The 26130-nt window shown below is 38.7% G+C and overlaps 2 protein-coding genes across 6 annotated transcripts in view; one reads left to right on the forward strand and one right to left on the reverse strand.

Moving 5' to 3' along the window:
• Positions 1 to 13588, forward strand: part of dnmbp (dynamin binding protein) — a 96081-nt gene extending 82493 nt beyond the window's left edge. For all 5 annotated transcript variants that reach the window (XM_062055629.1, XM_062055628.1, XM_062055626.1 and 2 more), the window contains 9 exons: positions 553 to 752; positions 2720 to 2850; positions 2932 to 3036; positions 3117 to 3245; positions 5802 to 6137; positions 6208 to 6420; positions 6500 to 6698; positions 6771 to 7321; positions 11503 to 13588. In XM_062055629.1, the coding sequence (XP_061911613.1) occupies positions 553 to 752; positions 2720 to 2850; positions 2932 to 3036; positions 3117 to 3245; positions 5802 to 6137; positions 6208 to 6420; positions 6500 to 6698; positions 6771 to 7321; positions 11503 to 11688 (2050 nt within the window). In that variant the 3' untranslated portion in view covers positions 11689 to 13588. The remainder of the gene's footprint in view (positions 1 to 552; positions 753 to 2719; positions 2851 to 2931; positions 3037 to 3116; positions 3246 to 5801; positions 6138 to 6207; positions 6421 to 6499; positions 6699 to 6770; positions 7322 to 11502) is intronic.
• Positions 13589 to 15109: 1521 nt separating this feature from the next.
• Positions 15110 to 26130, reverse strand: part of nrap (nebulin-related anchoring protein) — a 36149-nt gene continuing 25128 nt past the window's right edge. The window contains exons 38-43 of the mRNA XM_062055634.1: positions 25387 to 25485; positions 25194 to 25298; positions 25000 to 25107; positions 19396 to 19707; positions 19173 to 19331; positions 15110 to 17294 (exon numbers count right to left, since the gene is read on the reverse strand). Of these exons, the coding sequence (XP_061911618.1) occupies positions 17022 to 17294; positions 19173 to 19331; positions 19396 to 19707; positions 25000 to 25107; positions 25194 to 25298; positions 25387 to 25485 (1056 nt within the window). The 3' untranslated portion in view covers positions 15110 to 17021. The remainder of the gene's footprint in view (positions 17295 to 19172; positions 19332 to 19395; positions 19708 to 24999; positions 25108 to 25193; positions 25299 to 25386; positions 25486 to 26130) is intronic.

Raw genomic sequence — 26130 nt, forward strand, 5'->3', positions numbered from 1 at the left:
TTTGATTAAAGTTTGTGTGTGTGCGCTCGTAAAAATGTGTTTGCCGCCGCCCCATAAGTATGTTTCAATCCTTTTGTCGGATTGAGATGGACTCATGTTGTTTGTGCATGTGGATGTTGAATGCTCCCGCTTATGTGGCGTAATCTGGGAAATGGGAAACTAACGCCATCATGTGGACTAAAACAGCAGTTGATTGGTTGTTTGTATTTTCTTAAATATTTTCAAGTTCAGCTGTTTAGCCCTGTGGATGGCATTAGACTAAGCAAAATTATCCTCAATGTTTTCCTAAAATGTGTCATCATCTCATGTGTGTGTGTGTGTGTGTGTGTGTGTGTGTGTGTGTGTGTGTGTGTGTGTGTGTGTGTGTGTGTGTGTGTGTGTGTGTGTGTGTGTGTGTGTGTGTGTGTGTGTGTGTGTGTGTGTGTGTGTGTGTGTGTGTGTGTGTGTGTGTGTGTGTGTGTGTGTGTGTGTGTGTGTGTGTCACTTCATTTGATGATGACACAAAGCAAAAAATATATACATGCAACACTTCTCTCCTGTCACTTTTTTCAGGGGCAAAACAAACTACATCAACCTGGGCTCTTTCCTAATCAAGCCGGTGCAGCGAGTCATGCGCTATCCGCTGCTGCTGATGGAGCTGCTGGGGGCCACGCCGGAGAGCCACCACGACCGGCCCCAGCTGACTCTGGCCCTACAGGCCGTCAAGGAGATCAACGTGAACATCAACGAGTGCAAGCGCAGGAAGGACCTCGGTGAGAAACCCATAGAAACACAAGTTTTGTTTAAAAAAGAAACATGCCTTAGACCAGGGGTCACCAACGCGGTGCCCGCGGGCACCAGGTAGCCCGTAAGGACCTGATGAGTAGCCCGCTGGCCTGTTCTAAAAATAGCTCAAATAGCAGCACTTACCAGTGAGCTGCCTCTATTTTTTAAATGTTATTTATTTACTAGCAAGCTGGTCTCGCTTTGCCCGACATTTTTAATTCTAAGAGAGACAAAACTCAAATAGAATTTGAAAATCCAAGAAAATTAATTTGAAAATTACTAATGATGTTCCATAAATTATTTTTTTAATTTTTTCAAAAAGATTCGAATTAGCTAGTTTTTCTCTTCTTTTTTTCGGTTGAATTTTGAATTTTAGAGAGTCAAAATTGAAGATAAACTATGTTTCAAAATTTAATTGTCATTTTTTTCCGTGTTTTCTCCTCTTTTAAACCGTTCAATTAAGTGTAAATATCATTAATTATTAATAATAACATAGAGTTAAAGGTAAATTGAGCAAATTGGCTATTTCTGGCAATTTATTTAAGTGTGTATCAAACTGGTAGCCCTTCGCATTAATCAGTACCCAAGAAGTAGCTCTTGGTTTCAAAAAGGTTGGTGACCCCTGCCTTAGACCCTATGTGTCAAAGTCAAGGCCCGCGGGCCAGATCCGGAATTAATTATATAGTAAATATTTGATTAGTATTAGGACCGGCCCGCAGGCCACAGCCGCCTGCTGCTGTTTTGCACGCACCAATACTCCATCAGTGTTGGCGCTAGGAATTTTCAAAATGGGGCCATCAAGTCATATAAATGGGGTCCCACTTTTTTGTAACCGTTTTGAAAACAAATGATATATCCTGTTATATATCACATTCTATATTGTGTTTTGGAAAAAGGTTGTCATAAACGTTACTTAATTCATTAAAAAAAATAATACAAAAGAAAACAAATTTTTATGCATATGTAAATGTATTCAGTTATAAACATTCATTCACTATCTTCTTTCTTTTAAACTTTACCGCTGCTTGTATTTTTTTCTATATTTTTATTGTAATATTTTCAGAATGTGTTTGTTCTATTTTTGACCAAAGTAAGACAAAGAAATCAATTTGAAGTTGTCTTTATTTTTTAGTTTTAACGCCATGATTTTAATAGTTTGGCCCGCGTGTGCACAGATTTTCCTCCATGCGGCCCCTGAGCTAAAATGAGTTTGACACCCCTGTTTTAGACAATATTTTAATATTTTAGTTTAATTGTATTTTATTTTAGTTTCATTTTTATTATTTTCTATTTAATTATTTTTTTCGTAATTAAAAAAACATTTTTTTTTACTTCATTTGTGTTTGTTTCCTCTTTTTCAGTTGATTTTACTTCATTAATTTGTTTAAATTTAGTTTAATTTGATATTGATTTATTTTTACTTTATTTGCATTTAGCGTGTAGAAAAAAAAGAAATACAATATACCACTTGGCGGCGTGGCGAAGTTGGTAGAGTGGCCGTGCCAGCAATTGGAGGGTTGCTGGTTACTGGGGTTCAATCCCCACCTTCTACCATCCTAGTCACGTCCGTTGTGTCCTTGGGCAAGACACTTCACCCTTGCTCCTGATGGCTGCTGGTTAGCGCCTTGCATGGCAGCTCCCGCCATCAGTGTGTGAATGTGTGTGTGAATGGGTGAATGTGGAAATACTGTCAAAGCGCTTTAAGTACCTTGAAGGTAGAAAAGCGCTATACAAGTATAACCCATTTATCATTTATTTACCACTTGGCTGCAACCAACAGTTCAGTCCTCTAGTTTCCCTGCTTAAAAGACATGAGTAGTTGTGCTACATTCACAAATATGCTGCTAATTACAGATAAACAGGAGTTCAGAACATTCCCAGAGCAGGACAGGAAATGAAACAAAAACAGAAAAATCTGTAGTCTCAATGTTATCGTCCCCCCTGCTGTCCGCAGTGGTGAAGTACAGGAAAGGGGACGAGGATACATTCATCGACAAGATCTCAAAGTTGAGCATGCATTCCATCATCAAAAAGTCCAATCGTGTCAGCAGCCACCTCAAGCACTTGACAGGAATTTCACCACAGGTACCTTTTCGGTTCCCACGGGTTCAAATCACTGTTTGGTTTGGGTAGCACCGGGATTTTATGACTTCTCTGCCCTTCCAGATTAAGGACGAGGCGTTTGATGAGGCTGATAAGAGGTTTCGGCTGCAGGAGAGACTCATCAAATCCTTTATACGGGATATTTCCTTGTACCTGCAACATATCAGGGTATTTATTTATTTGGACGTGGGTCTTCAGAACCCCCACAGGTGGTTGTTAAGGTACTGACAGACTATAATCATTTGCAGGAATCAGCATCCGTGAAGGTGCTGGCAGCCATCAGCTTCTGTGACATCTACACCGAGCACAGCATCCCCGACCCGGAGCGCTTCCAGAGAGCTCATCGCTGCATCAGCGACAAACAATTCACTGAATTTGTAAGTGGACTTTTTTTTATTCACAGACTGAAACCGTTTCCATTGGCTGAAAAGATGTGAAAATCTAATTAAAAATAGTCATTGATCGAGAATTACAGCACACTCTCTTAAACAAGCCTGTTCAGAGCAGCCTGTTTTGGGGCTGTCAAACTAGCCACTGCAATAAAGCCTGCGTTATACTTCCTAGCGCCGTGCCAACACGTACCATAAAAGCTGGGATCGATCAACATTTAGTACGTTATATCATGCGCTTATCCGACTCATTCAAAGTCCGATTTTGGATGAAAGTTTGCGATAAAAGTGAGTGCTGTTTGATTAGTCCTAGCTCCAATAACGCACGCATCATCTGTTATTTAAATTTTCACTAGCAGTAAAGCAAGCTAACAAGCAAAATAGTCAACGTGTGTCATGGTTGCTCAGTGACTTGGTTAAGGCACTGCAGCCAGACTAGTCCTCCAAGCCCGAAATCTTGAGTGAACAAACATGATCTATAGGGGATTGAGGGGTAGGCGTAGGCCTATCCATCTAAATATAGAGAGTATAGATACCAAGGTGGGTATTGGTATCAGATCAATACTCGCGTGGTGGGATCGATACTTTTGTTGCAGATTGTCTTCTTTACGTCCAGCAAATTACTCCATTTTTCTCAGAGTTTATGCGACTGCAATGTTTCTTCACAAATGTCTGTGTGTAATGTTAGTTAGGTTAAAGGTCTTGTTTAAATTTTAAAATTTATATTTTTGTACTTTTTTCTTTAATTTGCTATTTTGACTTTTTTTTTCTCAAACAAATGTGTGTAGTAGAACACTTTTTTTTTTTAAATACATTATTTTAGTGTTTTTTGTTGATATTTTAATTTAGCTTTTTTTTGTAATTGTGATTGTTTTTTTTAATCAAACTTATGTGTGCAGTAGAATGAAAAATAGATGTTTATTTATTTATATACTTTTATATCATTTTAAATGGTTGTATTAAGTTATACAACCATTTTTATGTGCAAAACATATTTTCCCTGTGTTCTCATAATCATAATTAACTGTATAAATTATAATAACGTTTAAAGTAATACATTGACGGTATCATTTTTGGCGATACTCATAGGTGGGATTGGCAAAGGACAAGAAGTAGGATCTACCATGACAAATCGACAACCCGCCCACAAACACACACACAGCAGAGATTTGTTTGTGTGGAAAAAAACTCAAAAATTGGGATTGTGGAGGAACCAACCCAAACAGACAAAGATAGTAGACGACAAGAGGGCCCCCTCCATTAATTTTATTTCCGCTCCGGAACAAACTTGGATATGTGCTAAACCACATGCACAGAGTGAACTCTCTTGCTGTCTGTTTAGAGACGAGAACAAAAACACACACAAGCACCTTATCGAGGACGGCAAAATTATAGAGTTTCTTTAGGCTGAGTAGGCCAATAAGCAACAATGACCCATCCCTCCACCCCAAAAAATGGATGAATTACACACCTAGATACTAACTGGCCCTGTGTGTAACAAGCAACCACGATAGCAACAAGCGGGAAAACGGGCACTATAGAAGAGGACATCGGATCAGAGAGAATGAAAAATGCCTTACTAAAATAAAGAAAAAATTGGGGAAAAAGTGATGGCATGAACATAGACTTTAGAATCTACTGAGCGAGCTAGAGGTCAGTACTAGGCCTGTGGCTTTCAATTATTTTAGTAATCGAGTAATCTAATGATTACCGTAGTTTGTTTAATTGAGTAGTCAGACAAAGCATACTTTATAGCCTAAATGCCTGTTGTTGTAGTTGTTGTTTAATTAAGTTTATGTCAAACATGCATAGTTATTTGATATAGGAGATATATATTTCACATGTTTCCATTTTGCCCGATAATGAGTAGGAAGAAGCAGAGCTTATTTAATCCCACCCCTTGTTAGCAATTACTAACACATTTTTTCATTTCCTGTTCTCAATTTGTACCACAATATAAATCAATGAATAACAAATTCAAAAGTTATCATAAATAAATAGATAAGCAAGTTGTGGGGGATAGTTAGTTGACTAGTCAAAATAAACAATACACTTTCTGCTTGCCATGACGTTCATTCTTTTTTTTATATATTAACATTGAAATTGCAACATGGGTGCATTCATAAAATAATAAAAAAATCTGTTGTCTACAACAGATCAAGTAAGATCGAGTAAGTTCTCAACAAAGTAGCTGCAATCTTTTTTTTTTTAGCTTCTTGATGGGCTACTTTGCGTACCACGTCATAATTTACGGAGCGATGACTTGCGAGGCGTCGGCATTCCTCACAAACATGAAGAGTTTTGGTTTGATATAATTATCAAACGTGTTCAATATTTACGATTGTCAGTCCAGATCCGTTTTGGAGCCAATCATCGGGACACCTCAGACCACAAGACAATCTTGTAAGACATAAGATAATTAGGCCTTTGCTGTCTTTCTTGTCGGAAAGGGGAACATGGGGACAAAAACAGCCCAATTGTCTTGAGGTGTGTACCCCGCTTTATGATTAGCCCTGAATGTGTCGTTATCTTTTGGTTGAGCAGAAGGAGCGCACGGAGGCATTGGTCATCAACCCGCTCACCCAGCTGCTCCTCATGTTCGCGGGGCCTCACAAACTCATCCTGAAACGTTTCGACAAGCTGCTGGACTACGACAACTGCAAAGAGCGTGCCGACCGCTTTAAGGACCGGCGGGTTCAGGACGAGCTGCAGGTGGCCCGCAGCAACTATGAGGCGCTCAACGCCCAACTTCTGGACGAGCTACCCAAGTTCCACGGCGCCGCAGAGGAGTTATTTACCGGCTGTGTGAAGGCCTTTGCTCAAGCCCAGAAGGACTTCATGAAGACGACCCTCGGGGAGCTGAAGCCTCTCCTTCAAGTTGTGAGTGCATCTTTTGCCTTCGGGTTTGCTGGAAACTTATTTTTGATGGCTTTCTTTGAATTTCCTCTAGTTTTCCCGCAAAGTCGGCACCGAGGGCAATTTGGTCGCACAGTTCCAAGAAGAGTACGGCCGTGTACTTCAACTCCTGCAGAGTTTCAGCTTCTGCCCTGACAACCTGCCCCCAAGCACAACCAACATCACCAACACCACCACCGCTGCCAAAAAGCCCTTTGAGAAGAAAACCCTAGAGAAGCAGAGCTCAAAAAAGCAACTCCAAGGACCTGTAAGTTGGACAACCCTCCTTTTCAAACTCCTGGTATGAATCCCGGTCTGACCAAGCGTCTTTGTCTTCGACCGACCAGCCCAACTACATCTTGCAGACTGATGAGCACCGCGCCGGACTGATGGCTCGCTTCGTCCATGAGAAACTCTTCCAGGCTGAGAGGAACTTCAACGCAGCCCAGGATTTGGATGTGTCCATCCTGGAGGGGGACCTTGTGGGCGTGATCAAGCAGCAGGACCCAATGGGTAGCAACAATCGCTGGCTGATTGACAACGGCGGTAGGTAGCTTCTCAAAGACGTGATGACGAAAGGATTAATTTTTTTACACATTCCACGTTTTTTTCTTGCAGTCAGTAAGGGCTTCGTGTACAGCTCCTTCCTCAAACCGTACAACCCGCGCAGGAGCCATTCGGACGTGTCCATCGAGAGCCAGTCGTCTAACGAGTCGGGCTACGGCGGCTCCTCACCCGTCTTCTCGCGGCAGAACAGCAACAGCACGCTGACCTTCAACCAGGAGACAGCAGCCGTCAGCTTTTCCACGACGCAGCCTCAGAGCCATTCGTCACCGCACCCGTCGCTGGATTCCACGCCTTCTCGAGTGCCTCCCCCCGACTCTGTGAACTCCTCGCCGCAAGATCCCTCGCACCGTCACAGAAACCCAGAGCCTCCCTACCAGCGCTCGACCCGCCACAGGGACTCGTACGACGTCAGTCACGCCACTCCGAGCGACCAATCGGAGACGGACTCTTACTCCTCGCACCGAAACAGCCGCTCGCAGCGACACAGCGACCAAGCCTACAACTCAAACCGGCGGAGGAATGGCGAGAAGAAGTCGACGTACTCTCAAGACGACTTCAGTGAGCCGGAATCGGAGCAGGACAGCGAATCGGACGGACATCAGGTGAGATTTACTGTTTTAAATCACAAATGCTTTAAAATCCCAAAACAACAAAATTCATGTAAATCTAATATGAAATGACATACAATTGGAGCTACAAAAAACGCTCACTGGCAGCTTATGCTACTTAGCTTCCTGCTGACTGCGTGTTTAAAGGCCTACTGAAATGATTTTTTTTTTATTTAAACGAGGATAGCAGATCCATTCTATGTGTCATACTTGATCATTTCGCGATATTGCCATATTTTTGCTGAAAGGATTTAGTAGAGAACTTTGACGATAAAGTTCGCAACTTTTGGTCGCTGATAAGAAATGCCTTGCCTGTACCGGAAGTAGCGTGACGTCACAGGTTGAAAGGCTCCTCGCATTTCCCCATTGTTTACAATGCAGCGAGAGCGATTCGGACCGAGAAAGCGACGATTACCCCATTAATTTGAGCGAGGATGAAAGATTTGTGGATGAGGAACGTGAGAGTGAAGGACTAGAGTGTAGTGCAGGACGTATCTTTTTTCGCTCTGACCGTAACTTAGGTACAAGGGTTCATTGGATTCCACACTTTCTCCTTTTTCTATTGTAGATCACGGATTTGTATTTTAAACCACCTCGGATACTATATCCTCTTGAAAATGAGAGTCGAGGACGCGAAATGGGCATTCACAGTGACTTTTATCTCCACGACAATACATCGGCGAAGCTCTTTAGCTACGGAGCTAACGTGATAGCACATCGGGCTTAACTGCAGATAGAAACAAAAGAAATAAACCCCTGACTGGAAGGATAGACAGAAAATCAACAATACTATTAAACCATGGACCTGTAAATACACGGTTAATGCTTTCCAGGCTGGCGAAGCTTAACAATGCTGTTGCTAACGACGCCAATGAAGCTAACTTAGCAACGGGACCTCTACAGGGCTATGCTAAAAAAAATAAGCTATCCACCTTCGCCAGCCCTCATCTGCTCATCAACACCCGTGCTCACCTGCGTTCCAGCGATCAACAGAACGACGATCATAGATGCGGTCGGCGGCCCGGAGACGGAGGAAGTCGGCGGCTAGTGCGTCTGCTATCCATCTCAAAGTTCTCCTGGTTGTGTTGCTGTAGTCCGCCGCTAATACACAGATCCCACCTACAACTTTCTTCTTTGCAGTCTTCATTGTTCATTAAACAAATTGCAAAAGATTCATCAACACAGATGTCCAGAATACCGTGGAAAACAGAGCTTTTTGTATTGGATTCAATGGTGTACCAATACTTCCGGTTCAGCGATTGACGTCACACGCATACGTCATCATACATAGAAGTTTTCAACCGGAAGTTTAGCGGGAAATTTCAAATTGCACTTTATAAGTTAACCCGGCCGTATTGGCATGTGTTGCAATGTTAAGATTTCATCATTGATATATAAACTATCAGACTGCGTGGTCGGTAGTAGTGGGTTTCAGTAGGACTTTAAGGTTTGTTGTGTGGTATTTAGCCTCTAAACACATTTATAAAGCTATTTAGTTGCACTTGGAAGAAAATAACTCATATTAGCCTTCTTGTATTTTGAGTGACAAACATGACTAAACAAAAAAGTTAGCCCGAGCAACTTTAGCTCGTTTTGTTTCTGTGTTTCTGCTCATGCTACTGATCAGCTAACTTTGCTTTCTTTGTAATCGGTTGTGTAGCATTTCGCATCTAGAAAGTCACATATTCTCCACTTGTAATTAATTATAAGAAAATATAATATTGACATTTAGTTTTTTTTGAATAAGAAGAAGCATGACAAAAGTAGCGATGAATAGCGAGCTAGCTCTAACAAATTAAGCCTGCATTGCTATAGTAAATTGGCTGATACTTGAACAAATGATATAAACTAACAAAGTTCAAAAAGTTATGAGAAATAACTTTTGTTTTTCTGTATTTTGACCTGGCGAATGCTCACTAGCAGTGAATGCTACATTCTGTTAACTAGCTAGCTGCTAACTGCCTGTTTGCGGGTTTTTGTGCTGCATAAAAAGTGTCACATATCGTAATCATAAGAAAATCTATAATATTGACGTTTTGTTTTTGTAGTGAAAAGATATATGGAAAAATAAAGTTTGAGCAGCTGATACGTAAACTAACAACACAAACTTACCGTTACATTTCAAAAAGTTACTCATTAGTTAATGCTCATTAGCGGTTCATGCTACATTACGCCAACTAGCTTCCTGCTAACTGTGTGTGTGTGTAAGGTTTGTTGTGGAACATTTAGCATCTTAGCACATTTCTAAAGCTATTAAGTAGTATTTGGACGAAAAAAATCCCCTTTATTGACCTTTTTGCATTTTGTGTGACAAACATGACTAAGCCAAACCGTAAGCTCTCGTAACTAGCTTGTTCTGTTCTTGTGTTTCTGCTCATGCAACCGATCTGCTAACTGTGCTTATTATACAATCGGTTGTGTGCCATTTAGCATCTATAAAAGTCACATATTTTTCACTTGTAATTATGAGAAAAAAATATAATACTGACATTTTGTCTTTTGATTAAGAAGAAACATGACAACATTTGCGATTTAATCACAAGCTCCTCGCTACAGCAACTTAAGCTTGTAGTGAATTGGACGATACATGAACAAATGATGCAAACTAACAAATAATAAAGTTCAAAAAGTTAATCCTATAAATCGTTTTTCTACTTTTGTTTTTGTGTATTTCGACCTAGCGAATGTTCACTAGTGAATACTATATTCCGCTAACTAGCTACCCGTAACTGCCTGTGTGCAGGTGTTTGTTCTGCATTTAGCATATAAATTGCATTTTTTGTTGTATTTTTATTAAAGATGTACGATAATATCAGACTGCCGATATTATCGGCTGATAAATGCTTTTAAATGTGATATCGTAAATTATTGGTATCTGTTTTATAAAGTAAAATGTATGACTTTTTAAAACGCCGCTGAACGGAGTGGTACACGGATGTAGGGAGACGTACAGAGCGCCAATAAACCTTAAAGGCACTGCCTTTGCGTGCCGGCCCAGTCACATAATATCAACGTCTTTTTACGCACACAAGTGAATGCAAGGCATACTTGGTCAACAGCCATACAGGTCACACTGAGGGTGACCGTATAAACAACTTTAAAACTGTTACAAATATGTGCCACACTGTGAACCCACACCAAACAAGAATGACAAACACATTTCGGGAGAATATCCGCACCGTAACACAACATAAACACAACACAACAAATACCCAGAACACCCTGCAGCACTAACTCTTCCGGGACGCTACAATATACACCCCCCGCTACCCCCTACCCTCCCACCTCAACCTCCTCATGCTCTCTCAGTGTGAGCATGTCCCAAATTCCAAGCTGCTGTTTTGAGGCATGTTAAAAAAAATAATGCACTTTGTGACTTCAATAATAAATATGGCAGTGCCATGTTGGCATTTTTTTCCATAACTTGAGTTGATTTATTTTGGAAAACTTTGTTACATTGTTTGATGCATCCAGCGGGGCATCACAACAAAATTAGGCATAATAATGTGTTAATTCCACAACTGTATATATGGGTATCGGTTGATATCGGAATCAGTAATTAAAAGTTGGACAATATCGGAATATCGGATATCGGCAAAAAAGCCATTATCGGACATCTCTAATTTGTATATATTTATATAGTTTATATATTTTTTGCTGATACATGAACGAATGATATAAACTAACCATGTTCAAAAAGTTATGAGAAATAATTATTGTACTGTTGTATTGTTTTTGCGTATTTTGACCTGGCGAATGCTCACTAGCAGTGAATGCTACATTCTGTGAACGAGCTAGCTGCTAACTGCCTGTTTGCGGGTGCTTGTGCTGCATAAAAAGTGTCAGATATATATAATCGAAATCATAAGAAAATCTATACTAATGATGTTTTCTTTTTGGAGTGAGATGAAACATGGTAAACCCCGTTACATTTCAAACGGCTACTCATTAGCTGTTGTTCTTTAGCGGTTCATGCTACGTGGTACTGATCATATACACGCTAACTGTTTGCGTCGCGTTGTTTAGCATCTGAATAGCCACATATTTCTAAAAGAAAGAGTTTTTATTGTCAAGAGAAAATGTCCAAGTTTAGCTAGCTAACACCGATACTTGCACAAATATAAACTAACCATGAAATTGTTGTCTTTTTGTGCTTTTTTTTTTTTTTTTTTTAGATCTACTTTGCCCTCTACTCCTTCAGTGCTCGCTGTGCTAATGAACTGAGCATTTCGGCTAACCAACGGCTGCGCATACTAGAGTTCCAGGACGTGAACGGCAACAGTGAATGGTGGCTGGGCGAGGCGGAAGGACGGAGAGGCTACGTGCCTTCCAACTACATCCGCAAATCTGAGTACACCTGAGCAGGTTTAATCCCAAACTGCCACCTTCAGGTGACGAGCACACAGAACTAACTGTTTTGGTCATGGAGTATTATCACCAGGGAGGGATTTTGATGACTTTTCTCCTAAAAGTTGCGTTATATGCCTATATTTAAAAACTTATTGTATGTTTTTGTACTTGCAGCCCTCCTGTGTTTCTAATGAAACCTAGTGAGATAAAAAAGGACGATGAATTGAGTATTACGTGCGAGGCAGGCAGGCACTTAGTCGTTTGAGGTGTCAAAGATATGGGTTGATTCAAATTAGATTTAAAGAGGAACGGCGCTTTTTTTACTTTTCATTTTGCCTATTATCCACAATCCTTATGTGAGACAAGAACACACGGCTTTCTTTTTTCTTTGTGTACGTACTAAACGGTGAAAAACTGCTAGCAAGAGGCAGCTAGCAATGCAGGTACAGTAAGGGTGAGTCATCTATTCTGCCCTCTAAAAAAAAAACATCCAAAAACTGCCAACACTCCATTTCCATGCTTGTTATTGTAGGAGCTAACACAGAGGAGATCTGTTCTAAATAAGACAAGGTTCTGGAGCCTTATTTGTCCAAAAGTTGTCGTCATTGTCATCTTTCTTAAAGTTTCCCATTATTTGTGGTAGCGCACACAAAACGTTGTTGTTTAATCATTATTACAATCAGTCCAACGGAATAACACACAATAATACGATAATAATACGATTCCAAACCAATCCAAGCCCAGCAACATTCCGAATTGCAACAACAGAGCCATTGAGAAGGCACACAAACAGGACAGAAAAATCTGAAGGAGTCAAACAAAAATGAATATCACCAACAGTATCAATATTAATAAGAATTCCAACATAACAGTGATTAAAAACAATTTAAAAAAAAACAAGGGAAAAAAGATCATTGTTATAATCACTCATTTACATTGCAATTACAGCCGTTTATTTAAAAAAAATAAAAAATTTATAGTGTCACAGACTTATTGCATCACAGCTCATAAGCTTGACAACACATTGTATCCAATATTAACCATAAGGATAAAAATATGTCATATTTTAGGGTTCATTTAATAGTTAAAACTAATTTAAATAATGGATCCCATATTCAAAGATATGAATCATTATTATATAAACAAAATGCAGTTTTTCTACTGATGTCATCTCCATAGCTTGTGTATAATAGTCAATATGAGGTGGACTATCAACATCTATCCATTTTTTTAATATAACTGTTTTTGTTATGATTCATATTGACAGTAATTAACTTTTATTCTTACGTTACTAAATCGGTGCAGATCACCAAGATCATTGGGTGTTGTTGAAGTTTGCGTTTGTTGCTATGCGCTCTGTGAAATCCATGCGGCCAGGAAAGAAGTTGCAGTCATGCTTAAAATAACCAAAATACTATTAATATTACATGCTATTATTCAAATGTCTGTTACTATATTACATGTATACTTACTGCATGTATGTAAAACTTTGATAGAGGTTTTTTAGAGGGCTTCATAAGCGTAATAGATGACTTCCCATTACCTGTATTGTTAGCCGCCTCTTGCTCGCAGTTTTTCACTATTTAGAACGCACTTAAAATAGATGTGTTCTTGTCGCACATAGAGATTGGGAATGGTGGGCCAAATAAAAACAAAAATGCAGTTTCCCTTTAAAAGTTAATCGGTGCTAGCTTGATGACACTCTTTGACTTTTATTTTGATAGTGGCCTGAAAACATATCTATTTTTTTAATTGGAGTGACACTGTGAAATAAAAACCTGGAAAAACAGGGCAAACCTCCAGGTACTGTACATACTGTATGTAATGCTGTATATGGAATATTTGCTATGGCGCCCACTGTACAGTCATCCTAAGGTTTGATTAAAACAACAGCACAGCTGATTAGAAATACTATGTTTCATGTATTGTGTTGGCTTTCATTTTATTGTTACCTTTTTTATTTTTAATGTCCAGTTGAATTTGGATCTTTTCAACATCTGAAACCTGACACTTGGTGTACTTCTAACACTTAAAAATAATACAATAATCTCTGCCCAATGAAAAAGCTTGTATCTCCAAGATTTTATTTTGATAAAAAGAAAAACTAATCACTAATTACCGTACTTATAGGAAAGCATTAACTTTTCACATTTTTTTGGATAAATGAATTATGGTAGTACATGCTTTTTATTTTTTTTAATGTAATTATTTGTGTTACTATAGTCATCTGGGAGAAAAGGAGGGTGACATTTGTGGGTTGTGGTTAAGAAACTTGAAGACATGCTAGCATAGATAGTCATTGAAATATGCGCGTAATTAGAAAAGCTAAAAACAATCGCTGTTTTAAAAAAAAAAAAAGGCAATTAATGAATGACCTTCATTAATTCATATACAATTTTACCCAGAACGTAAAAATTTACAAATGAATAACAGTGTGAATTTTAGTGTCTTTATGGGCGCCGGGCTCAAAATAAAATGTTGCTTAGTCAGGTTTTCGCCTTGCATAGGAGAGTTTTAACTTGCACTTACAGATGTAGCGACCAACTGTAGTTACTGACAGTGGGTTTCTGAAGTGTTCCTGAGCCCATGTGGTGATATCCTTTACACACTGATGTCGCTTGTTGATGCAGTACAGCCTGAGGGATGGAAGGTCACGGGCTCGGCTGCTTACGTGCAGCGATTTCTCCAGATTCTCTGAACCCTTTGATGATGTTACGGAGCGTAGATGGTGAAATCCCTAAATTCCTTGCAATAGCTGGTTGAGAAAGGTTTTTCTTAAACTGTTCAACAATTTGCTCACGCATTTGTTGACAAAGTGGTGACCCTCGCCCCATCCTTGTTTGTGAATGACTGAGCATATCATGGAATCTACTTTTATACCCAATCATGGCACCCACCTGTTCCCAATTTGCCTGTTCACCTGTGGGATGTTCCAAATAAGTGTTTGATGAGCATTCCTCAACTTTATCAGTATTTATTGCCACCTTTCCCAACTTCTTTGTCACGTGTTGCTGGCATCTAATTCTAAAGTTAATGATTATTTTCCCAAAAAAATTTTTTTTTATCAGTTTGAACATCAAACATGTTGTCTTTGTAGCATATTCAACTGAATATGGGTTGAAAATGATTTGCAAATCATTGTATTCCGTTTATATTTACATCTAACACAATTTCCCAACTCGTATGGAAACAGGGTTTGTATATATGTAGCATCATCTACAAAGATACAAAGAATTGATATTGCGACATCCAGTGGACACATTTAGAACAGCTGTTTCGTTCATTCAAAAATTTCTGGTTCATTTTTATACTTAGCTAACTCCTCCTGCGAGCCGGATAAAACCGGTTTGCGGGCCAGATCCGGCCTTCGGGCCGTACGTTTGACACCACTGTTCAAGACGCAATATTTGTGTACTGAGCAGCCAGGACAACACGTTTGCAGTTAGGCTAGTGCTATGTCTCACAAAGTTTCTATTGTTATTGTCACATTTAAAAAAAAAAGGAGGGAAAGCCAAATGAAGAGCAAATAGAACTCTTTAGTCTATAGGACTATTCAGAGTGAAAGTGGAAAGAAGAAGAAAATGGATACATTTGGAAGAAAACATTTATTGCAGCAGCAAGATCCAGGGTTTACTCTGAGCCCAGCTTTGAGTTTTAGCGTCACAAACTCCCAAAGCTGAACCTGCCAGACTTAGAGAGTTGATGACATCATCAAAGCCTGCTAAGAAAACATGGACATTATTGTGTGTACTTTTTGTTGACAGCAACTATATGAATTTGAAAAACTCCTTCATATTCAATCCAGTTCCGAATAACACAAAATCCAAAATGCCAACTTAACTTTATTCTCTATTCTCTTTCTCTCTCTCTCTTGCATGATTAAAATCCATCCATGCATCCATTTTCTATACTGCTTATCCTCACTAGGGTCGTGGGTACGCTGGAGCCTATCCCAGCTGACTTCGGGTGAGAGGCGCGGTACACCCTAGACTGGTCGCCTGCACATTTGATTTATATTACTTAAAGTTCCGATCGATTCCATTTTCCCACTATGAAACTTTTCAAGTCAACACAGTGGCCATTTTGTATTAGCAGCCAGTAGGACAGCTACCAAAAAAAAATGGCACTCTGTTGTAAAAAGTTTTTTTTGATATACACTACCGTTCAAAAGTTTGGGGTCACACAAACAATTTTGTGGAATAGCCTTCATTTCTAAGAACAAGAATAGACTGTCGAGTTTCAGATGAAAGTTCTCTTTTTCTGGCCATTTTGAGCGTTTAATTGACCCCACAAATGTGATGCTCCAGAAACTCAATCTGCTCAAAGGAAGGTCATTTTTGTAGCTTCTGTAACGAGCTAAACTGTTTTCAGATGTGTGAACATGATTGCACAAGGGTTTTCTAATCATCAATTAGCCTTCTGAGCCAATGAGCAAACACATTGTACCATTAGAACACTGGAGTGATAGTTGCTGGAAATGGGCCTCTATACACCTATGTAGATATTGCACCAAAAACCAGACATTTGCAGCTAGAATAGTCATTTACCACATTAGCAATGTATAGAGTGTATTTCTTTAAAGTTAAGACTAGTTTAAAGTTATCTTCATTGAAAAGTACAGTGCTTTTCCTTCAAAAATAAGGACATTTCAATGTGACCCCAAACTTTTGAACGGTAGTGTATATTTTTTATTTTTTCCATTTTACATGCAATTCAGAGAAGTAATTCACTTAAGAGTGGCTGTCTGACTTTTCAGGCTGCAGACTTTCGACCTTCCTTGGGGCGGAAATGAAAGCTAAAATATGCCAAACATTTTTAGGGGGTCAGGAGGGACTAGTTACATTTAATTAAAATACTATTTATTATTTAAAGCTAGGTAAAAAATATTTCCTTTTACTTTTTCTAAATATTTTATTCTTACAAAGCATTACAATAATTTACTAGTAAATCATTTTTATATATCTTGTTAATGTTATTTATTTCATATTAAAATATTATAAAAATATATAATTTGAAACATTAGTTATCCAATAAGTTTAATTTACTGTTAATTTTTTTTTAAATGGAGTTACTTTCGAATACAAAATATATATTTTTTCCTTTCCTTTCAAGATCGTTTTTTTTCGGGCTATCATAAATAATCACAAAAGTTGTATTTTTGTTATAGGAGTTTGAGAATTTAAAAAAAAGTATAGTAAGAAGTAACCTACTGCTGCCTCATTTCTCTAAAAAGGCCACCATGTTGATGACATTTTTTGCTCATGCTTGATTCCTTCATTGATGATCAATCTCGCCTCAATCTTTACTCATGTAAACATCCTCCTTCACACAAAGTTCTCCTGCCCTAAACGTCTTTTATGGCGTTAGCTTTACTGGACGTCTTCACTGTGCTGCTGCTGCTGCTGCTGGAGGATTTTGTCTCCATAGATTTGAAGGTGGTACTGGTGGTCTTTTTCTGCACAGTCTGGTAGGTCTTCTTCTTGTGAAGAACCTCCGTGGCGTCCATGTTGACGCCTCGGTGGATCTCCTCGCTGGTCTCCACCTGCTCTGACGTCTGTTGTTGTTGTTGTTGTTGTTGTTGCTGCTGCTGCTGCAACTGGTGCTGCTGGTAGTGCACCTACAAGATATTGTTTTTAGGACACGTCAATGCGTAAATACGAGCACAAATCAAACACACATTTTTGATCATCACATCCAGGGGATGGCGCTGTGGTGAAAAAAAGGCTTTACACACTTTCAGTCCAATACCAATTTTACTTGTTTTTGTTTGTCGATCGAATAACTAAACCAATAAACGACATGTTTTAATGTACGTTGATGAAGGAGAAGTCCAGTAACATATTGATTAATTTTTTTAAATGTATTTAAAATAAACCAATGAAATTATATAGCGTGTCCCATATTTTTAGGGTTACTTTTTTTTATTGTTGTCCAAATCAATAATTCAATATGTTCCTGTTGCTTTTTGGTTGACATTTTTTTCTTTCTAAAACTCACAAAATTGGGGAAAAAAATGTTTTAAATTAGACAGTGTAAATATGGTTATTATATTTGATGTATTAATGTAAAAATGTGTAATGCAATAAGCAGTAATAAATTGTTTACATTCAGATGTATTCTAATAGACTAATTACTAGAGATGTCCAATAATGGCTTTTTTGCCGATATCCGATATTGTCCAACTCTTAATTACCGATTCCGATACCAACCGATACCGATATATGCAGTCGTGGAATTAACACATTATTATGCCTAATTTTGTTGTGATGCCCCGCTGGATGCATTAAACAATGTAACAAGGTTTTCCAAAATAAATCAACTCAAGTTATGGAAAAAAAAATGCCAACATGGCACTGACATATTTATTATTGAAGTCACAAAGTGCTTTTTTTTTTTTTAACATGCCTCAAAACAGCAGCTTGGAATTTGGGACATGCTCTCCCTGAGAGAGCATGAGGAGGTTGGGGTGGGGGTGGGGGGGTGTATATTGTAGCGTCCCGGAAGAGTTAGTGCTGCAAGGGGTTCTGGGTATTTGTTCTGTTGTGTTTATGTTGTGTTACGGTGCGGATGTTCTCCCGAAATGTGTTTGTCGTTCTTGTTTGGTGTGGGTTCACAGTGTGGCGCGTATTTGTAACAGTGTTAAAGTTGTTCATACGGCCACCCTCAGTGTGACCTGTATGGCTGTTGACCAAGTATGCCTTGCATTCACTTGTGTGTGTGAAAAGCCGTAGATATTATGTGACTGGGCCGGCACGCAAAGGCAGAGCCTTTAAGGTTTATTGGCGCTCTGTACTTCTCCTTACGTCCGTGTACCACTCCGTACAGCGGCGTTTTAAAAAGTCACAAATTTTACTTTTTCAAAAACCGACACCGGTAATTTCCGATATTACATTTTAAAGCATTTATCGGCCGATATTATCGGACATCTCTACTAATTAGTTATATGTAATTTTCCTGAACTATTGATTGATTAATGGTCATAATACTATGATAGTGGGGTTCACTAATACTGTACAATAATACAATATTAAATAAAATAAAAATCCCAGTAACACATTGATTAATTAATTTTGTCAAATTAATTTCACAAAATCTGAAATAATTGTGGTGCACTTATTTTTTTATTGATATATTTTGTTTTAAATCAAAAATGAAAGAATGTCAAATCATTCATTAAACAGCCAATCATTTTTACATAAATTATTAAAGTCAAAATACTTTTTTTGTGTGTAAAACAGATATGATGCCATGTTTTTCGACCAATATTGCTCAAATTTGACCGACGTGCCTGTTAGTGTCTTAAAGGTGTTGACTAAAGAGTGGTTGTGTCATAAAACTGTGTGAGAAATTTCAAGTCAATACGACTTGATTAGAGGCAGCACCACCATACGGTGTATTTGTTAGAAAATGGATAGTACAGTTCCAGTATAATACTAAGACACATTTAGATTTCGTTTAGATTTTTTTATGTGCCGTGTGTAGCATTCCGTCTCACCATCATCAACATGTGCTGGTACTTGGCGATGGCCTCATCGGCAGTCACTCCCTCAGCCAGGCCCAGCTCGGCTGCCCGCCGGGCCAGCTCGGCCTTGTGGGAACCAGGAGGGGTCCAGCCCGTTCCCCTGAGCCTGTTCAGGTCCGACTTGTAGTTAACCTGGCCAGAAAGAGCGGGGGCTTACAAAAACGATGTCGCAGGCGGTGACGCCGTTGAGTCTTACGTCGCTCTGCAGCTTGTAGGCCTGCTTGGCGTGCTTGACGTTGAGCTGCTGGGAGTCACAGGTGTAGTCGTGGAGCTTGTGGCGGTAGGACAGGTCGCTGGCCTGCTCCTGGCTCTTCCTGGCCAGCAGGAACTCGGGCTGGTCGGCGTGGATTTTGTACTTGGAGTGCTCCTCCTTGGACTGCCGTTTGTACTCCAGGTTGCTCTGGAGCTTACTGGCCGCCAGAGAGTGCACCATTTTGGGGTCGTCCTCCACACAGCGCAGCCCCACTTGCTGGCCCTTCTCCCTCAGGTGAGACTCCTTATATTGCACCTGTCCAAGGGGGGAGAACTTAATGACTCACCTCAAACAAACACCACACTTTTTACCCAGGAAGAAAAGTGTTGCTGGAATTACTTCTACCTACGGTTTATAATATTGGTTAAATATCACAATAAATGATCATAATTTGAATACAGTTTATGTAAAACAGAGGAGTCCAAAGTGCAGCCCGGGGGCCATTTGCAGCACATAGCGATTTTTTAAACGGCACAATCGTTAGCTTTCTAATATAAGCACGCTAGCTTCTTTGCTAATTTTGCGGGTATACACCTCAGCGTCAAATATTTAGTTTCTTGACGAATGATACCTGCTAGCTAGCTTTTTTTTTAGCTAATGTTGTAGGCATAGACATCTTATAAGTAGACGCAGCATCGAGCGCTACTGCCTACTGGCGCTGACGAGACGCGGGGCCGCCATCTTGGAGTGGTGATCCGCTCCACTCAGTGCAATTCATTTGGCAGGAGCAATGAACTGTCAGCGCATTTAAATCTTGTGTGGTGTTCGGGTCTGTGGGACCCGTTTTCATTTTTTATTAAAAGAAAAATGATACAATTAATTAATTTTTCAAACTGAGACTCACTGACTTTGGCTCATTTTCTGTGAAGAACATACATCAGAATACATATTTAATGACCACACACCATACACCCCCCCTACACATTTCTATTACATATAAGATGTCCGGGTCCACTGGACCGGGGCTAATAGAAGTGTGGAAATTGATTTTCTGTGTACCACACACACACAGCAGGCCTAGACAGGAGGAGGACAGAGTGTAGGTACACAGAACATTAGAGGGTCAAATGTGCGAGAAAATGAGAGCAGACAGTGTTGACAAACAATGTTGCAACCTTGTGTGGGAACCGCAGGTGCAGAAACACAAAAGAAGAATCCCTGTGGGATGAAGAAACTGGCAGATAAATTTCCATGCAACGTTCATATTGTTGTTACTCAGCCAGCGTTTGTGGGTCTGATGGACCCGTTGCATTTTGTGGCTTTTAATGCCTCACAATCAATCACTTTTATGTTAATATACTGAACAGATGTTTAGTGGGATAAGGTAAACATCTGTTCAGTATATTAACATAAAAGTGTTAAAATACTGAACAGATGTTTAGTGGGATAAGGTAAACATCTGTTCAGTATATTAACATAAAAGTGTTTGATTGTGAGGCATTAAAAGCCACAAAATGCAACGGGTCCATCAGACCCACAAACGCTGGCTGAGTAACAACAATATGAACATTACACAAGGGTTAAATCATTTTACCTCACCGAATACCACTGATTTTCACGCGCTTTTTTTGTCATACGTGTAGCTATGATAAAAGACACATGTTTTGGCGTGTTTTATTATTCATAGTTTGCTTAACAGTAATATAATATTCTTATATGCTATAAGTGACCAGACGTCCGAGATCAAAATTGGGAATATAATCCCAGAAAAGGGGGGAAAAAACAGTCAGCTATTTTTAAATTGAAGAAACAATATGATTAGGTTATATATACATGCGTATATCCTACATAAACAATGTATGAATACATTAGATATCTATATATCTTAGGGACCTATAGACTGCATCTCTGTTGCTGCAGCAGCAGAGAGTTTATTCTGACTTTGTATTGATATTTTGTATAACATTCTTCCCTTAAATGATCATGTTTACAGTGATTGTTTTATATGTATTTTTTATGTATGTCGCTTTGGATAAAAGTGTCTGCCAAATACTTAAACATAAACATGAAAGTCTTTATATCAGCTAAAACCACCAATCTGTTTCACTGGAATAAAACCAAATTCTGTTTTACCCAACAATGTTAGTATTTGAATATTGTTACTTGAAGACTTATTCCTGGCTACAATTATACTGTTAAGAAAGTATTGTCTTATATTTTGCCTAAAATGAGAATGCATCATAATCCCCCCTCCCCTACACAATCTGGACTGTGGTCCTAACTTTTACCCCTGTTGGCTTTTACAATCTTTATCTTCATAATTTATTTCAACTTTATGTTATTCAAGTATGACATTTTTAAATGTAATTAATTTCATTGACAAGCAATTCTATTATGGTTATACTCTTTTTTTGCTAGCGGCTACGATTTCAGTACTATTGAAGATCTTTGCTCCTTCTCAACTCTGTGGTAATATTCTTTTCACAAAATACAAGCAATAGTACGTTAATGTTAAATCTTACTTGTGAAAAGTAATCCCCCGATTCCTATTTTCAACAGTCCGCTCATTTGAGCAGGAAAACGCTAAACACACAAATTTGTTTTCTACCTGTCAACTGTCAGTTTAGGCTGCTCGCCGGCTCCTCATCACCACTTCAAGATGGCGGCCCAATTTCTCGCGTCACAACAGCCAATGCTGCGTCTACTTATAAGATGTCTATGGTTGTAGGTATGCAACTCAGTCATATTTTGTTACTTGATGCATGCTAAATTTAGTATGTTAACATTTTAAACACATTTTTAAGGTACACATCTCAGGGTATTATATTTTGGTATTTGAAGCATGTTACAGTTAGCATTTTAGCATGCTATCTTTTCACCTAATTCAGCAGGTATACATCTCAGTGTTATATATTTTGGTATTTCATTCATGCTAACGGTAAGCATGCTATTGTTAGCTTGGTGCTGTTAGCATGCTAGCTTTTGTATGGCTTTGGATCTTCAGCATTAAATTACATTTCTACTAAAATTGCAATTTCAAGTTCTTTGAAAGAAAATCTATATATTGTACTGGTTTTGAAAGTGAAAACTGCATCCTTTCATTTGTCAGTCTGTGTCCCTCAATGGGAAAAAAAAAGGCCACCCCTGACGTAGAATAATTCATCAATGTCCCATATTTTTAGCAGGGGTGTCTCAATACAACTTTTCCACTTCTGATATTGGAGCCTTGAGTGTTGGCCGATACCGACACCAATCAGATAACAGCAGGGAGTTTATTTTGTAGTGCGGAATGTTAAGAAAAGGTTTGATCAAGTAAAATTACCCCAAAACCAATAGTAGGTATGAAAAAACACTCATCTATTTATTATTATGCTGTCTTTAAGTTGAAGTGGAGTGGTAATTGTTTCATTGAATAAAGCTCATGACGTAGTATGTTAAATGACGCAGACACGTTTGTTACTGAACACTTCTGCCTTGGACACTTTGTATGTCTAAGTTATATGCAAGTATAATTGTGTTATGCTTGTTTATTATGACAAATGTGTTGTTTTTGGATGTCAATATTGTTCAATTAAGGACGTTAATTAAGTATGTTTAGCTTGTGTGCTATTATGTGCTTAGCTGTTGTGTAACTGCTAACTCCTAGTAGCTTATAACCTACCATGTTTACCTTTTGTAAATGACTTGACTAAAATACAAGAAAAGACCAATCTCGTGTATGTACGTTTAGATGTTAACTGGATGTCCAGGACCGCTTGTATCGGAGCTTATATTTCAGATTTTACATGTAAGGCGATATTATCTGATGCTTGTTTTGTTGCTGATATCGGACTAATATCAATCAATATTGGATCGAAACACCCTTCATTTTTAGCACTGTTTTTGTTGTTGTTATCCAAACAAACACTTGAATATATTTTTGTTGATTTTTCATAGATTTCTTTTAATCCAAAAACACACCCAATTTTTTTAATTTATTTATTTATTTATTTTGGACAGTGTCAATATTATTGTGGTCCCGCACCACATCATGCTTCAAATGTTGCGACTTCCCCACATTGCTTCTTTTTTTTTTTCCGAAACATATTCCACAACATATTTGACCTAAATATTTTGCATTTTCAAGCATAGAAATAACTAAATGAAGTAAAAATATCAATACTACGGTACAATTCGTCAGAGACCAAGCCATTTAGAGCGCGCTGTTCAGTATCGTGGCCACTGATTGGCTCAGCCTCAGGCAGCATTACTATAATGCATTACACACGTTTAAAGGTGATTAAAGGGTTTTATTTAATGTCTAGAAGACTCTCACAATGTTAAAAAATTAACTTAGAAAGTATAAAACTTTTTTTTATGCTTTAGCTATAAAAATATTCCATTTATAATTTGCGGAAATCCATTTTTTGCGGTCTTGTCCAGAACCATTTATCGTGATAAACAAGGGACGACTGTATTATCATTAATATGTAATTTTGTAATACAATACACACAGTAATAATATAATGTTATAACACTTATTCTAATACATATCGTGATAGATTAATTGATTATTGTTGTTTGTAATTTTCTTGAAATACTGATGAATGATCACAAAACTGTGGTAGTGTAGTGTAGTTCCCTAATAAGTGAAGTGAAGTGAAGTGAATTATATTTATATAGCGCTTTTTCTCTAGTGACTCAAAGCGCTTTACATAGTGAAACCCAATATCTAAGTTCCATTTAAACCAGTGTGGGTGGCACTGGGAGCAGGTGGGTAAAGTGTCTTGCCCAAGGACACAACAGCAGTGACTAGGATGGCGGAAGCGGGGATCGAACCTGCAACCCTCAAGTTGCTGGCACGGCCACTCTACCAACCGAGCTATACGCTAAAATATAGTATATAGTAAAAAAATCTAATAAAATAAAATGTCTAGTACAGTGGTCCCCAAACTACGGCCCGCCAGCGTCCAAAATCCGGCCCGCGGTAAGTCCCAAGTTAAAAAAAAAAAAAAAGGTTTTTTTTCATTATTATTTTTTAAAATAATAATGAAACTTTTTTTTTTTTTTTTTTCATTATTATTTTTTAAAATCTGTCCTTTCTAATCTATTTTCTACCTCTTGTTACTCTCTGTGTCTCCTAGCTGTGAGTCAAAAAGTTTAGAGACCCCTGGTCTAGTAACACATTTATACATTAATTAAAATACATTTCATATAATCTGAAATACCTTTTTTAAATCGATTCATTGTGTTTTTAAATGTGCCATGCCAAAATAAAAGAAAGTCAAATCATTAACATTTTAACATAAATGATTAAAGTCAAAATACCTTTTTTTTGTAACTTTTTTATGTACTACACATATCCTTAAAGTTTATAAACAGACAAATGGTCAGTGACTTATGGAAAATTAATTAAGACATTTTGGTTGACAGCGGCCATGTTTTTCAACCAATCTTTGTTCAAATTGGACGAAGGTGCTCGTTAGTGTTTTAAAGGCTCAGTGGTAAAATAATAAATGTTCCTACTTTTATCATTTATTTGAACAGATCACGTATTATTGCATTTTGTATGTATATATGAAACTTCACATTGCCGAGCAACAGCCTCAAAATATTTTGGTCACTCACATCGCTCGCAATGTTTCTGGAGGCCTTTGCTGTTTGGAAGGGGATGGCATCCAACCTCAAGTCGTAGCCCAGCGTCTTCACCTGCTCCCCAGAAGCCTTGTACACTTTCTTCATGAGACACAAATAAACGCCGACAGGCAAATCTAATCATTTGCATATTTTAATTTGATAATATTTGCATTAATTTGTCTTACGTCACTTATGTGCTGGGCGTTCATCCTGGCTCGGACGAAGTCTGGATCGTCCGGGTGTAAAGTGTACTTGTTCATGTCGTCATTCCTCCCCGACTTGTACAACCTCTGGATTGAGAAAAGTCAAATGTACGTAAAGTTTAATTATGGGTTTATGAATACATTTGCACTGTCGTTACTAATGCGTAGTTGTTACCTCATTGCACTGCTGGTAGCTCGTCTTAGCGTGGACGATATCGGGGGAGTCGGTCACCGAGGTGAACTTCAGGCTGTCGGGCAGCTGGCGATACCTCCTCTGCACCAAGAAGAAGAGGAAAAGGACAAATCAAACAAAAATGGCTGCGTGAAGATGCGTCTTCCAGCATGACGATGACGGGCAACTCCAGCACACTAATGGAAACACGTTACACATCCTGGCGTGACGAAGTAGGTCTCCAGACGTCAATGCTAAGGAAAATCTGTGGAGGAAGTATTATGCTCTGGGCCTGTTTTGCTGCCAATGGAACTGGTGCTTTACAGAGAGTAAATGGAACAATGAAAAAGGAGGATTACCTCCAAATTCTTCAGGGTGCAGTTGGGTGTTCCAACAGGACAATGACCCCAAACACACGTCAAAAGTGGTAAAAGAATGTCTAAATCAGGCTAGAATTAAGGTGTTAGAATGGCCTTCCCAAAGTCCTGACTTAAACGTGTGGACAATGCTGAAGAAACAAGTCCATGTCAGAAAACCAACACATTTAGCTGAACTGCACCAATTTTGTCAAGAGGAGTGGTCAAAAATTCAACCAGAAGCTTGTGGATGGCTACCAAAAGCGCCTTATTGCAGTGAAACTTGCCAAGGGACATGTAAGCAAATATTAACATTGCTGTATGTATACTTTTGACCCAGCAGATTTGCTCACATTTTCAGTAGACCCATAATAAATTCATAAAAGAACCA

The sequence above is a fragment of the Entelurus aequoreus genome, linkage group LG08 (assembly GCF_033978785.1).
Source record: "Entelurus aequoreus isolate RoL-2023_Sb linkage group LG08, RoL_Eaeq_v1.1, whole genome shotgun sequence".
NCBI classification, from domain to species: domain Eukaryota; kingdom Metazoa; phylum Chordata; class Actinopteri; order Syngnathiformes; family Syngnathidae; genus Entelurus; species Entelurus aequoreus.